We start from the raw sequence: 15,336 nt of genomic DNA, 5'->3' as shown, positions 1-15,336 counted from the left end.
TCGCCTCGGCCCGCACCCGCGGCCTTGCCCCGCCCGAAAGGAGATCCGGGTGCTGGCTCCTTTGGAGACGATCGGGAAGCGTGGACAGTGTTTCCCTGGGCCAGATCGGTTTTGTGGGGACAGTGAGCTTCGTTACCTTTTCTGAGAAGTAGTAGGGATCCTTTGAGAGGAATGACCTTTTTATGGACTAAGAAGGTACATAAGCTTCATGCCAACGCCAGGCCCTGCCATGTGTGCGTCTGTGCGTGTGTGTCCTGGGTGGATGCCAGTCCCTGCCCAGCCTTGGACCAGGTTACCACTTAGAAGGGCAGATCTACTATGACCTTGTGAGTTTCTAAGAGAAATCCGGAATCTGAAGCGTAAGTGAAGTCTTCTGTTTAAGTATTGGCAGCTAATTAAAGCACACGCACACTTTGCAGGCTGATCTGCAGTGTTGTTGGTGGCACCCACCTTGGCCTGTGTCCTGGGGCATGGAGAAGTGGGGCGATAAAGTTCACCAAGGTCAGAGCGCACCTGGAGCTCTGACACCCCCGGAGAACTGCCGAGGGGTGGATCGCTCAGCTGCCTGGCTCGTTTGCAGTTTTTACAATCTGGGTCCTTATCTGATATTTCTTGAAAAGAGCATGAGTCCGGAGGCTGAGCCTTGCAGACCAAGGATGGCAGGGCGGGGTCCTCAGGCTTCTGGTAATGGGGTCCCCTGTAGTCTTCAGGGGGTCCTTCCTGAGGCCTGGGCTGTGCCTCCCTCTTTCTTGAATAAATTGACAGATTAAAATCTCAGTCTAAACCAGAGCTAAGCCAGAAGGTGATTAGATATTTTACAGTAGGATTTTTAGCTTTTTGAAAGGTTTTATCCTAAAATTAATTCCTTAGGTTATCTCAATATGCACTTGAAATAAACCTCCTTTTTTTTTTGTTCACATAGCTTTTCAGGACCATGGCCACTGAGTAAGTCCAGTCTTGTCTACCATCTCCCCATTCCTGGGTGGCTTCTGCAGTGATTTTTTTTGCTTGTTTGTTTGTTTTGAGACAGCATCTTGCTTTGTAGTATGGGCTGGCCTTGAACTCACTAACTCATTATGGAGCTTTGAATTTGTGGTGGCTTTGAATTTGTGGTGATCCTCCTGCCTCACCCTCCCAAGTGCTGAGATTACAGACGTGTACCACCATGCCTGGCTGCTTGTGTCATGTTAAGTGCCTTTCCCATAATACTGTGAGTGTATTGTCATGACTTGTGTGGACAAGTTCTGATCATGGGAACAGGGAGGGAAGCGCTCTAATCCTTTGGTAGTGGGGAATCCCAGCCTGCCCTCAGGCCTTTGCCTGATATTTCCCTGCTACCATGACAGTTTCCTGACCCCAGACAAGTCTCCTAAAGGTCATTTTTAAAAAGAAGCATAAAGAAGGGCCAGGGATTTAGCTCAGTGGCAACATGCCTGCCTCGTAGGTGCAAGGTCCTGAGTTCAATCCCCGGTACCACAAAAAAACAAAACAAAACAAAAACAAACAAAAACATAAAGTGATTAGGCAGAAGTGTAAAAGTGCACACTCACAGAAGGAGAGTGTGCCTCAAAAGAGAGGTGCTACAGTTTGAGCTGGGAATATTTATGTATTCTGGTGGTGGAATTTTTGAATCTGTGGAGAGTTCTTGTCCTGGTCTTGGTTGGGGGGCCCCATCCACAGGAAAGCTAATTGCCCGTTTTACAGGTGAAAGGTGTGAGCCCCATCCGTTGTTTGGATAGATATAAGAAGTTTTGCTTAAAAACCATTCTTTGAACTCTTACCGTTTCTCCCTTTATCTTATGATCAGGTTTCTGCACTTTACCAAGTAAGCTATTTGCGGGGGGTGTCCATTTTATTGAAGCTGTCCAATTTTTTGTTTCTGGTACTGGGGCTCCAAATCAGGACCTTGTGCTTGCAGGCGCAGCACCACTGAGGTAAATCCCCAGCTCCCCAACTAAGCAAATTTATGAACTTAAGTTTCTTTAAGGGAATCTGGGTATGACAGGCCTAGAAGAAAGGAAGCATAAACAAAATCCAGAAATATTGCTGTAGATAACTGTGGGTAACTGACTATGTCCTGGAGTTATAATCTTCTAAAAAGTATAGGTTTTAGTTCTGCTTTTTCTTACTTCCTTTCTACGTATCTTTATCTCTTCTATTCTACCTCATTTCCCCCAAGTTTATTGTTCTAAAGGTCCTTTTGACCAGACCCATGATCCCAGCACTCTGGGAGGCTGAGGAAAGAAGATTGCAGCCTGGACAGTGTAGAAAATTAGCAAGAACCTGCCTCAAAATGAGAAAGGCTGCAGATGTAGCTCAGTGTGAAGTCTTTGGGTTCAATCCCCAGTACTCAGTATTTTTTATAAAAATAAAAATGAAAAGAAAGGTCCATCTTTCCAGCTACAGCGGACCTTCAAGTTTCGACCAGCCAGACATAGGAACAACCTGGGTTGTGACCAGCAATTTAGTTTTATTTTATGACCAAGTTCTTGAGTTACAACCTGAATGTCAGCTGCTTGTGCTTCCAGGTGGTCTCATACAGATTTAACTCTCAAGGAGTTCTGGAAGGTTCGAACATTCCTCCACCCTTTCCTGTGTGGGGTTCGTTGGGAAATCCTGGGCCCACGTCTCTCAAAGGACACTGAGCTTTGCCTGTACACAGGAGAGAGGCGTTGAAAGCTGTGTAGAGGAACCTAAGCCTTCAGTTGACCAACCTAAGTTACAGCCAGCCCTCAGGGATAAACTGAGTTTGTAAGTCAAGGATCCAGCGTACATTACAAACTCCTGGGTTTCTTTTCTGTCAGCTTGCTCATCTCACGCCTTCGTCTTGGCTCTGCTTTTCACGTCTCCTGTAGACCCACCTGAGCTTCAAAGAGTCGTTGCTTCAGGAAGGGACACGTGGTCTGCACAGTCCCAGACCCTCACCTGTCACTTCGCATCTGCCCGGCCTTACCGGATGCAGCCTGGGGTAGCTATGTGTCCCTCCGAAAGCCAAGTCTGTGACCCCAAGGGCACAAAGTAGACAGGTGCCACTGTGGCCCCAGAGCTCTCTTTTCTTGGCTTGGTATTAGCTTGTGTGCTCTGTTGTCTGAAAGAGGGCCCCGGTGGAACTCTGTGTTCTAGGACTTCCTGGCCACTGATGCCTTGGGTCGGCCTTGCCTCCCTTGGGATTGGACAGAGCATGTGGTTTGGGTTGCTTTCGATCTGACACAAAACAGGAGTTCATCGGGGCAGGCATGGCCTTTGGTCCACTGTGCTGCTTATGAGCTAAGGGCTGCCCTGCTTCTCAGACAGGGAACTTCCACGAGACTAGACGTGGTCTCTCATGCACAGGGCAGAGCTGTTGTCTTTTCCAGGAAAGGGCAACCCTTCCTCAGATCTCTGGGGAGAGTAGCATTTGGGTGGAAGTTTTCCTGCTCTCATGACAGCTCTGCCCATGAATTCACCTTTAAGGTCTGCTGAGATGCCCGTCAGGGTGGACGACGTCATGAAGCTGCTCTGCTCCATTTCCCAGGAGAGCAAGATGAAGGCTGCTGTCAAGCATTCTGGGATGGGCGCTCTGGTCACAGGGACTGTGGCCTTCCTTGGTGGTTTGGTCGGTGGCCCACCGGGACTAGCTGTTGGTAAGTACAGGTGTCTCCCCGGACAGCCAGCTCTGGTGGTGTCATAAAAGGGTCTTTGAAATTATAGAGAAGACCACCTTGTAAGAGTGATGTCTGTGCCAGCCCTCGGGAGGCTGAGGCAGGAGGATCGCCCCAAGTTTGAGGCCAGCCTGGGCTACATAGTCCAAGGCCAGCCTGAACAACATAGTGAGACCCTGTCCCCAAAACAAAACAACAACAACAAAAAAACAAAAAGACAAAAGACCCAAAATAATGATGCCTGTGCGTGGGCTTTGTGGAGTTAAAGTTGCATCTGTGAAACGATCTTTGTGTATCTATCTGATCTGTGCTGTTATGCATGGTGGTGCACGTCTGTAATCCTGGCCTTCCAGGAGAGACTGAGGCAGGAAGGTTGAGAGTTTGATCCCAGCTTGAGCAATTTAGCATCTCAGTTAATCCCTGTCTCAAAATAAAAAGCAAAAAAAGGGCTGGGAATACAACTCAGTGTGAAGGCCCTGGTTCAGTCCTCCAGACTGAAGAAATAAATGAATAAATAGAAACATAAGCTTCTTTGTGGTTGCCTCAGAAGGGCAGAGCGCCCTCACGGCCCTCACTTACTGGAGGACCCCTTCCCCAGTGGGGGATCCCAGGCCCCCTGACCCTCCTGTCCCCCAGGGATGAGTCCTGGAGGCTAAGGCTAGGCATCTGCGACCTTCAGGTGGCCTTCTGCATCACCATCATGCCTCTTCGGCGGGGACCTGGTGGGAGTGCGGGGGTTGCTGAGCCCCTACTCTGAGCAGAGGCTGTGCGGTCACTTCTGGCCCCTCTTCCCCGGGCAGCGTGTTCAGGGCCAGCCCCCCCGCTTTGAAAGCAGAACGCCCACTGCAGCATCCGGACCAGACCAGCCTGGGACCTGCATTTGCTGTTAGAGCAGCATCTCATTTTCCACTTTAGTGGGAGAGCCAGTTCCTAGTGACGAAAGAACATCGGGTCCAACTCGCTTGTTGGTCCTTGAAGCTCAGGGGAAGTTTCTTTCTCTGGATTAGGGGCAGGAAGGATTCCCACGTCCCCAGCCTTGGAAGAGCCACGTGGCTCAGCTCAGCTTGCCCAAACGGTGGGCTGGCAGGGGGGTCAGAAGGCCACCGCCAGCCAGGGAACTGAGAGGTAGAACTGGTGTAGCTGCGACGGCTCGGCATCTGCCACCTGGTCTGCCCGGCACCTGCCCGCGGTGTGGTAAAACCCTCCTGGTAGGGGCGCAGTCTCGTGAATGGGCAGACAGGCCCACTTTTATGCTCGGGTGACTTCGGATTCCCAGCTGCTCTTCCCTTGACATTCAAGGACGTTTCCTTAAACTAAAGCCACACTGGGAAGTAAGACAAGGGTGGGGGTGGCCCCACACCTGCCCAGTGCATCTTTCCCTTTCCAAATTTGGTGAATTCTCAGGTCCCAACTTCCGCTCCTTCCCATCCAGGAAGCAAGACGTAAGGGAGTCGACAAGGCCATGTCCTTGCTCCTGGGTGGTTTTCTAAATTGTTGCCCCTTCCCCAGCCAGGTGCTTAGTGGGACGCCTTCCTGGACCCAGCTGCCATCGGGGAGCACATATTTTATTCCGATTGAGTAAAAGCTGGAGGAGAACAGGCTGTCTGCAAAGGGGACCCAGGGGACTTGGTCCTTCCAGGCCCTGGTCATGGGTGGGAGCATGAGACAAAGGAATTGTCTCTTTGCCGAAGAGCTAGTCATTTGCTGCTTGATAGTCCTGGCGACTCTTTGCATTAAGTCCTGATCTAAATCAAATATTGATGTTCCCATAAAGGCTTAGTGCGGAGGAGTGCAACTCTTGTCAGCTCTACGCGTTTCACTGGTGTCATGGGGAAAAGTTCAGTGAAACTTGTGAATTAGCTGGCTTCGCTCTCCAGCACATTCCTTTCCTTCGGGAGGACGCCGGCTGGCCCTGCTCTCAGGACCAGAGGCGGTGTCTTCACCAGGGTGGCTTCTCTGTGGCCCACGCTGCTTTGCTTGCTCTTTCTTTTCTTTTCTTTTCTCTTCTCTCCCTCTCTCTCTTTCCTTCTCTCCTCCCTCCCTCACCCCCCGCTTTGGAATTAAATATTTTATTTCCTTTTGGTTTTTTGAGACAGGGTCTCACTACATAGTTGAGACTGACCTGAAACTCACTATGTAGCCCAGGCTGGTCTCGAACGCACAGAGATCCTCCTGCCTCAGCCTCCCAAGTGCTGGGATGACAGGCGTGTGCCACCATGCCCGGTGAATATTTTATTTCTTATTGGGCTCCAAAGCTGTTGCTTTACTGTGTAAAAACAGCACTGGCAAATGCAGTATATCGTAGAATTGTGACAGTATTGTTCTCATCTGACAGTGTCCAGCTTACACACACTTTCCTCCACTCCCACATATTTTCAAGGGGAAGAGTGTTAAGTATTTTGACCGAGATCCGGGGAGAAATGTAAGCAAATTACAATATTACATAAGGCTTATGATAACAGCTGTCTTCTATATTATTTTTTGCAATGGATAATTTCATGAATTCTAAATATCAGAACCTACATCCTAAGCCAGGCACACCTGTTCTCTTAGCCCTTGGGAGGCTGAGGCAGGAGGATTGCCATGAGGCCAGCCTGGACTACATAGTGAGTTCAAGGCCAGCCTGAACTGTACAGCAAGACCCTGTCTCAAAACAAACAAACAAACAAACAACAAAAACAAGAACAAAACAAAACAAAAACCTCACAGCCTCATCTAAAACTTGTAAGGTGTACAAAAGATGCATCTTCTGTTCATCTGCAATCATTGGGGAGTTAAGGGGTATTTTCTTCCGGTAGCAGAGTTGAGAGTAGTTTCTTTCCCGTCTTTATTCTAGAAGTTGTCTCGTCTTCTCTCCGCCACTAATTTACACAGTGCTGCGGGGTGAGTTACTTCATACTAAGTGGATTTTACATTTCTGTCATGCGCTGAGGTCATCCAGTTCCGAAGGGGCACTGAGTGTCGTCTTCACCAGCCGGCCATCTTCCTTGCAGGCATTGCAGACAGGCCCAGGGTCCTCTGTGAGTGCTTTCCTCCCGACAGAGGAGAATTGTGCTCCCTGGCAGCTTTCATACTTCCCAAGGCACCGAACGCCTCTTGCTTTTATCCCAACTTGAGGCAGACCACGGTAACCAGTACCGCCCGGCTCCCTGTGCCGATCCCCGCTGCTCCCCTGCCGTTTCCTGTTGTCATCTGCTCATGTTTCTCAGTGGATTCGTGAAGCTCTTGGCTGCTCACGGTGCCATATTCGCAGGGGTAGCTAGGGTCGCCGGCGGCACCTCGGGCCTGAAGCAGACTTTTCATTTTGCAATAATAATAAATGTACAGAGAAGTTGCAAAGGTTTGGTGTGGAGAATAACCCCGTCCCTCCTCATGCCCTGTGTCCCCAGCGCTAACATGGACCATGGGGCACTGTGGAAGCTGAGAAATCGACACTGGTGCACGGGTCGCTGTTGACTGTTCCTCGGCCTTGCTTTAGCTCTTCCACCGTTTGCAACATTGCACTGAATCGCCCTATTTCTCTGGTCTGTGACAGTCTCTCAGTCCAAGATATCTGATCCTTTTGAGGGGTACTGAGCAGATGTTTTAAGAATGGCTCTCAGTTTGGGTTCATCTGATGTTTCTCATGGTTAGACTGGAGTTATGGGTTTTTGGAAAGAATATATCGGAGGTGAAAAGCCCTCCTCTTGCTTGAAGTCCAGGGGGATGGCACAGCCTCGTGACATCACCTGTGATGTGCGTGCTGGGTTTTTCTGCTGTGAAGCTTCTGTTTCCTGTTCTGTCCTTTGAGAGTGAGTCACTAGGTCCAGCCGGGCTGCATCTTTAAATATCTGATTGCTGATATTTTAAAATTGCGAGACATTTTAAAGACACAGGTCTGATGCAGGGTCGCCACTGGAGACGGGATCTGGGGTGCAGGGCTGCTCTGCCTGTTTCTCTCCTTTTGATCACCCACTTGGACCCCCGAAGGGACTGGAGTTTGAGATCCCAGGGCACCGCCCCTCGCCCTGTGCCACCCTGTGTGTGGCCTGGGCAGGTGGGACTCTCCATTTTAGGTATCTTCAAGTCCCAAGATAGCACGTCTTAACGTTGGCAGTGCATTTGAATTGTTAGAAAATGTTTGTGCCCTTGTTACCTAGAAGAAAGAGAAGTACTAAGTTACATTCACTTCGCTACTGGTCATCGAAAGACCTGGAGGGGCTGTGTGAAAAACGTTGTGTCAAGAGACGAGAACCGTCTTCTCTGTTCCCAGAGTCCTTCAGCCTTGCGAGTTCCCTGGAAACATCCCCAGCTCAAGGGCAGATGTCCCATCCGCCACAGATGGAGGCAGTTCAGCTTCACCACAGAGATGCTTTTCCTCAGAAATCCTTTTGCCTCTCAGCCCTTTTTAGTGGTGAGAGGGACATTTTCCTGGGACAAACACAGGGCCTTCTTCTGCCCATGAAGAGGATTTTAGGTGGCACAGTCCTGAGGTGGGGCTGGCACTTGCTTCATTTTGCCTGTGTGTGAGGTGCTCAGGGAAGGTGTGTCTGGGTTCTGTTGTCTGGGCACAGGGACTGAAGGCCACATAGACCTTTGCCCTCCATGCTGCCTGGTGGAGCAGGGAGCCCAGCTCACTCTGACCTGTTCACCGGTGTCCCCGCTCGTCACCAAGGTGGACATGTGCTCAGTGAGTCGAGAGCCCGAGGCTAACGAACCCTTCCTTGTCTTCTAGGGGGCGCCATGGGGGGCCTCCTCAGTGCCTGGATGACGAGCGGGCAGTTTAAGCCAATTCCTCAGGTCCTCATGGAGCTGCCCCCTGCCAAGCAGCAGAAGCTCTTTAACGAAGCCTTGGCCATTGTGCGGAACTTGAACTGGACCGACGCCGTGCAGCTGACCACGCTGGTCATGGGCAGTGAGACCTTGAAGCAGCAGCTGCTGGCCATGCTGGTGAACTATATCACCAAGGAGCTGCGAGCCGAGATTTGCTATGACGACTAGGCCTCCCGCCGGGGAAGTGGGTGCCTCTGACTGACTGGGGGCTGCTGGGCAGGCAGGGCAGCCCGGAAGGTCCCCCCCACAAGAAGGCTGCACGTCACCCACATATCGCCGTACACTGGAGCCGAAGGTGCTGCTGCAGAGGCTGGTGCTGGGCTGCGTCACTGTGACTCTTTCCCAGGAAGATGTGTGGCCCGGCAACCTGGGGAGCTGCAGAAACAAGGGCAGACTCTCGCAGGACGCATGGCCACTCTCCGAACCCTCTCTCAATCTCCCAGGATCCTGGAGAAGTCAGCTTGCACCGTGCCTTGCTGACCCCACTTCCCACTCCTCCTCATCTCCCGAAGGGGGCCCTGTTGCAGGATCGGACCGGCTTCTGGTTTGCAGGGTCTCAGAGCCAGCCCTTGCTAGAGCCCTGTCAGCTCCTGAGTGTGCACCACCCCGCCAGTGACTGGAATGGTCTGGTGGGAGGAAGCTGAGCCACAAAAGCCACACAACGTGGCCCTCGTCCCGCTGGCTACAGGCCTAGCCCCTCCCAGGCAGGGGGTCTTGCCTTCCCCCTCTCAAAAGTCATGGAAGTTCTTTTATTATTGTTATTCTGGCTCTTTTTGTTCTCTAGTCTTAGGTTAAATATCACGTCAAATATTTCTTACCCCTGACACACACGGTCCCGTCATATTGCCCAGGTTGGCCCCGCACTCCTGGGCTTAGGTGATCAGTTGCTGTGTGTGGCTGAAACTACAGGCTTGCACCAGGGTGCCCAGCTTCACCTCAAAACTGTGCAGGGCTTGCCTTGAACTCAAGCAATCCTGCCTCAGCCTCCGTGTGCTGGGATTATAAAGCGTGTGTCACCATGCCTGGCTCCTGCCACTTTATCTAAAGAAAGCCTTTCTGTTGTTCTCTGTCCCAGCTCTGTTTTGTCAGAAGACAGATCATGACTCAACTTATTTGTGTCAAAGGTAAAATTACAACAAAGTAAAAGATCTTAACTGAACTGGCTACACTGGAATATTTCTCTGGTCCCAGGTACTTGGGAGGCTGAGGCAGGAGATTCACCTGAGCCCAGGAGTTCAGGACTAAGCGTAGGAAGCACAGTGCAACCGTTTCAAGAAAAGAGAGTCAGAGACAGAGGCAGACAGATCTAATTTGGATTTTATTCACACTTACAGAATCAGGCAACACCTTATTCTGTAAAATAGAATGAGTGTTTGGAAGAGCCAAGTAGAAGAAATAAATAGAGAAAGCTAAGGGAAATCAGAAACAGAACATTGTTTGAAATTGGCCTTGCTTGTACAGGCTAAAGCTAAGGAAAGTGCCTTGTCACCCCAGCCAAAGGTGGCTTATTTGGGGACATGGCTGTATGACTTTTCTCTCTCTCTCTCTCTCTTTCTCTCTCCCTCCCTCCCCAAGATCTCGCTGTGTTGTAGTTCAGTCTGGGCTTTGAATTTACTATGTAGCCCAGGCTGGCCTCAAGCTCATGGCAATCCTCCTGCCTCAGCCTCCCAAGTGCTGGGATTACAACTATTCACCACCACACCTGGCAGCTGTTGCCTCTTATTATCCTGATTTCTCCAAAAGAACATCAGTGATTCCATTCTGGTTTGGGCCATTGGGTTTGGTTCATGAGCTCAGTCCAGGGCAAATACTTCACACACATTTAATTTAACCTTTCTTGCTTGCCTCTTTTTCTCCTGTTTCTATTAGAAATATTATGTCAAGGAGGATAGGATTTAGGGGTCTCCTCTCTCTGCAGCCTAGCACCATATCCATCGTGTGGTAAACAATGTCTTTGAAACACTATATAAACTCCTCCAGTGAGGAAACATCCTCCTATGTTTCGAAAACAAGGAAGCCAAGGGTCGAGTTTCTAACTTCTCTGAAGTCACTGAGACTAACTGAAGATGCCAAAATTTGGCTCTGTACCATGCCAGAGCCCTCTCTCGTGCACCTTACAGAAGCTTTCCAGTTTTCAGGAACTGGTAGTTCTTCAGTTAGAATTTAAGAGAAACATTTTCAGTAAGAAGTCTTGCTCTTTCTGAAGTGGTGGTGAGGCAGGAGATGGGCAAACTGTCTGGGAAAGTGGGCTTAACCTGTCAATTTCAAAGTTCCAGGAGCAGCAGGCCCAGAATAGCTCGGCACAAGGAACCAATCAGAGAGTGCTGTCTTCAGTTCTCCCAAGAACCCAAGCAGGTTTCTGATAGGCCAACCTGGACCTGACCTCAGCCTGAGGAGTGGGAGGTACAAAAGGTGGCGGCCATTTTCCTCATGGCGTCTGTGCTCTCTCACAGTGGTCCACCCTCATGCTGTAGAGTATACTTCTTTTCCTACTTTTACTTCACCCAAACTCATTCTGCAAAGCATATTTCTTTCCTTTTCCTATACATTTTAATAAATGTGAAACTTTGCTACCTTTTGTGCTTGTCTTGACCAATTCTTTGTTCAGGACAGAAAGAACCTAGAAACCACCTCTAAAAGGAAACTTCAGCACCCCCCTAACCCAGTAAGAGTGGGATCCTAAACCACCATAAGGAGTGTTTCTACCCTGTTATAGTTTATATCTAGATGTCTCCCAACAGCCTCAGACACTCATAGGTGAGGATTTGGGGATCTGGGGAGGTGGTTGGATTATGGTGGATCATGGGAGCTTATAGCTGGCCTGCTGTTAGGAGGTGGGCCTGATGGGGGAGGGACGTCGCTGGGGGTGTGACCAGGAAGGGTATCTCTCCCTCCCTGGCTCCTCCTTTCTCTCTTTCCTGGCTGCCATGATGTGAGTAGCTTTTCCTCCGCCAGGCCCCTCTGCCATGCTGTTTCTTCTTTGGAGCCAGCTACCCATGGACTAAAAAACTGAGCCAAAATAAACCTCTCCCTTGAAGTTGTGCATGTCGGGCATTGTGCCTCAGAGGTGAGAATGTGACTAAGACATGCCCCTAAGATTGCCCTAGTACTGTATTGATTTTGCTTTCAGAACTACAACTCAACGTCGTCAGATTACAATAAACTTTTCTGAAAGTCATCCTGTGGATTTCGTATCAGATACCTGACATCCAGAGGCTTACACAAAAACAATGGGAAGGTGCCAGGCTTGTGGCTTTACAGGGTGGAAGGAGGCTCCCCCAGCTCTGTGCCAGGGACTGGGCAGGGCTTGCAGCCCACTGAGGGCTGCAGCACAGGCCTCCCAGGGTGCGGAGGGAGGCGCCTCTGAGGGTCAGCTCGGGAGAGCTCGGTACCGGCCCTCCACTGGTGTAAAGGAAGCTCCAGAGTGACCTGAGTCCCAGGGAGAATTGGCGAGGATGGAGCCTTTGTCGCAGAGAGCTTGCTCTTCGGCTCGGCTTAGCCAGTGCAAATGCTGTGCCCCAGCACAAAGCGACCCTCCTAGAGCGGATCAAGCCACTGGATCCTTTCTGCAACGCTGGAGTTATGTTAATGGGGGACAGGGCAGGGGGGGTGTCAACCACCTGTGAAAGTTGAGTGCACCCTTCTTGTTGGACCATCACCTCTGCTCTTCCTGCTGAATAAACCCCCACAGCGTCTCTTGAACTAAAAATCTAAGACCAGGGCCTGGCCACCCTCTCCACTGTTATAGCTTCAGTGGGCTCTAGAGTTGTCCTCTTTTTTAGTGTGAAGGAGAAAACATTGATTTGCAGATACACGAAAAGGGAACCAGAATACACACTTTCTGTTCGGGGCTTGCTGTTAGGGGACATTTTCCATCTTGAATAGCATACTGAACTCCATAGTCATGCATGCTCTTCTCCTCCGGGAAGAGTCAGGCTGTCACTGAGGTCACGCAGGTCCCTTTGTCACGCAGCTGGGCCCCACCCATTCGGACTCCTCAACACCTTCCCAGCTGCCAGGCTGGGCCCGCGGGACTCAGGTCTGAGACCTGGTGTCCACCAAAGGCCAGGCCTGCCCCGGCCAGGGCTGTCACCGAGAGGGCAGGCTCTGCTGGCAACTCAGCCTTGACAAGCCAGTCCCGGGGCTGGGCGGGAGGGCTCCGTGGGAGCTGAAATTTCCTTGATTTCCACCAAGATTTCTTCTCCTCAGTGACTCTTCGCAGCTCCTGCCATTTTATATTTTATATTTCTGTATCTTTGTAGAAATTTATTTTTGAATAAATAATGACCACTGCTACAAGATTATAAAACACACAGAGCACGGACTGTAAGGAAGACTTCTTCCCTTACCGGCTCTGGTTAACAGAGGGCTGCAAAGGCTGCTTTGTGGCCCCAGTTCCCGCCTCTAGGTGTGGACTTGCTCTGTCTGTGCCTTGAACTCTATTTTATTATTTATGTATATATTTATTTATTTTTTGTACCAGGGATCAAATTCAGGCCCTTGTACTTGCAAGGAAGGCGGTGGAATCACTGAGTCAAATCCCCGGCCCTAACTCTATTTTAAAGTAGCCTCTGAGAAGGGCCAGGGACTTAGCTCAGTGGGGTCGCACCTGCCTCACAAGCACAAGGTCCTGAGTTTGATTCCCGGTTCTGGAAAATAAATAGATAAACAAATAAATCAAATAGACTTTGGAAAATGTTTCATTTCCCTTTAGCTGCCAACATTTATTGCTGAAGATTTTGGGGGAAAAAATCCAAAAATGGATAATGAAATAAAAACCACTACAAAATCCACCATCCTGAATACTGCTATTAAATTTGTTATATTTCCTGCAGAACTTCAAATGCTGCGTGTGTGCATTTCTAACACATTTGCATTTTTTACTCTCTACTTCTCTGTACACGTTTATCAGTTAGTATTTTAATGTTGAATGTTTTTGTTTTATTTCACATCCTTGTGCACAACTGTAATGGCTGCAGAGCATTCCATTGTACTGAACCAGTGAAATACGCAGGTGCTTCCTTTATGCAGAGTTTTACTTTTATATGTTGCAGTGAACATTTTTGTGTTGCTCTCTTTGCCCTTCGAGTCTTTTTCTCTCTTTCTTTTTTCTTTCTATTTATTTATTTATAATTTGAGGAATTGAACTCAGGGCCTTGCACTTGCCAGGCAGGCACCGCATCACTGAGCTACATTCCTGGCTGGCCTGCCTGCCTGTCTCTCTTTTCTTTTCCTCTTTCTTTCCTTCTTTTTCTCTTTCTCTCATAGTACCAAGGAGTGAATCCACGGCCTTTGCAGTGAACTACACCACAGCCAGTCCTCTGAAACTTTTTTTTATTTTGAGACAGGATATCACGAAGTTGCTGAGTTGCCCAACCAGGACTTGAACTTGCAGTCTCAACTTCCCAGAGTGCTGGAATTACAGGCATGCATCTCACACAGCAGTACTTGAGATTTTGATAGACAATCTTTGAATTAAGAATCTTGAATTGCGTGACTTCGTCCACCACCATTCTCCTGTGTCTGGGGATAGCTTCCTGCTGCTGTCTGCCTTGGGCCTGCTGCCAATACGATAAGGGAAAACTCCTGAGGAGATCTGCGAGACCTTTGCTATCAAGAACAACATTATTGAAGAGGAGGAAGGCCAGGAACTCGAGGAAACCAGTAGAGTGCAGAGAAGCGAAACGTTGTCCCTGACACTGTTAACACTATAAGAACTCTTCCAAATGCCAGCTGCACGGCTCTGTTTATAACTGTTTATAGTAGACAAACAAAAGAAATGCAGCAGCAAATCCATTGTATCAGCGTACTGTCCTCATTGTAGTTTGAGTACAGATCCCCAACCGATGCTTGAATTGCTTTTAGTCTGAGCAAAAGTTGCTCAATAAAACTGAACTGTGGGTTCTCTGTAGAAAGTTGACGTTTTGAGCTTTCCCTCTTTTTGTAAAAGTGATTTCTACCTTGTTTCTTGTCCAGTTAACCTTAGTGAGCGCCTGAAAGTTGGCACTGTAAATTAAACAACTCACAGAATGTTTCCTGAAATAGAATTAATAAAATATTTTCTTTATGCAGAAGTTGGAAACTGGGAAAAGGTTACTGGAAATAACTGTTCAGAGTTGGGTTACTTAAGATCTTCCAGCCTCCTCTAAGCCAAGCAGCGTCACAGGTATAGAGAGGCCAGGGCTCCCTTAGTTGGACCTGAGGACTTATTTTATTTGTTTTTCAATTTTTTATCTTCCCCATTTTGAGTATGTTGGCCAGAGACTCAGTAAACTATCAAGTTTGTGGTTTGGGGGAGAAATGTAACTAGACAGTTTGTCAGCTTTTCAATTAAAGATGACACTTAAAAAAAAATCTTGCATTAAGTGAAATTGCTAGGTTAGAAAGTATGCACTAGTTTAAAAATTGGTTGTTGGCCGGGGATTTAGCTCAGTGGTGCCACCACCTGCCTTGCAAGCTCAAGGTCCCAAATTCAATCCCTAGAACAAAACAAACAAAAAAAAAATCGTTGCTGCATTCCCCTGAAATTATCCCGGAAGGCAAGGCAGTGCGGGTAATCCATTCTTCCAAAAAGATGTGGAGCGCGCACAGATCGCTGTATTCTCACCAAGGAATGAAATGGGGGGGATCTCAAATCTTTATTAATTTGATGGGTGACTTCTGACATCTTGGTTTCTTTCTTTCTTTCTTTCTTTTTTGTTTATTTAAAAATTTTTATAACCCCAGTGGTGCCAGCTGGGCCGCTGGAGTGGTCCCTGTGTTGGGGCTGGCGGGCCCTGACACCTCAGGGCTGGGGTGGCCCTGTGTCCCTGCCGGGGGCTGTGCGGTGTGCGGCGGGGATTATTTTTGAGACAGGGTCTCACTATGTAGGTCAGGCTTGCTT

General features: G+C 49.0%; 1 protein-coding gene across 6 annotated transcripts in view; it reads left to right on the top strand.

Annotated features, from left to right (window-relative positions):
* CUNH19orf12 (chromosome unknown C19orf12 homolog) overlaps positions 1-11,394 on the top strand; it is an 11,802-nt gene extending 408 nt beyond the window's left edge. For 2 of the 6 annotated variants that reach the window (XM_010641010.3, XM_010641011.3), the window contains exons 2-4: positions 923-945; positions 3,454-3,623; positions 8,356-11,394. In XM_010641010.3, the coding sequence (XP_010639312.1) occupies positions 935-945; positions 3,454-3,623; positions 8,356-8,621 (447 nt within the window). In that variant the 5' untranslated portion in view covers positions 923-934 and the 3' untranslated portion in view covers positions 8,622-11,394. Of the gene's footprint in view, positions 1-204; positions 360-922; positions 946-3,453; positions 3,624-8,355 lie in introns of those variants that run through there. The other 4 variants (XM_010641012.3, XM_010641013.3, XM_033765707.1 and 1 more) reach the window with 3 other exon arrangements.
* The last annotated feature ends 3,942 nt before the right edge of the window (positions 11,395-15,336 follow it).

The sequence above is a fragment of the Fukomys damarensis genome, unplaced genomic scaffold, assembly GCF_012274545.1.
Source record: "Fukomys damarensis isolate Sample0158 unplaced genomic scaffold, DMR_v1.0_HiC HiC_scaffold_19, whole genome shotgun sequence".
In the NCBI taxonomy this organism is placed as follows: Eukaryota; Metazoa; Chordata; class Mammalia; order Rodentia; family Bathyergidae; genus Fukomys; species Fukomys damarensis.
Note: the sequence above shows the minus strand (reverse complement) of the source record. Positions and strands in the feature narration are given on the sequence as shown.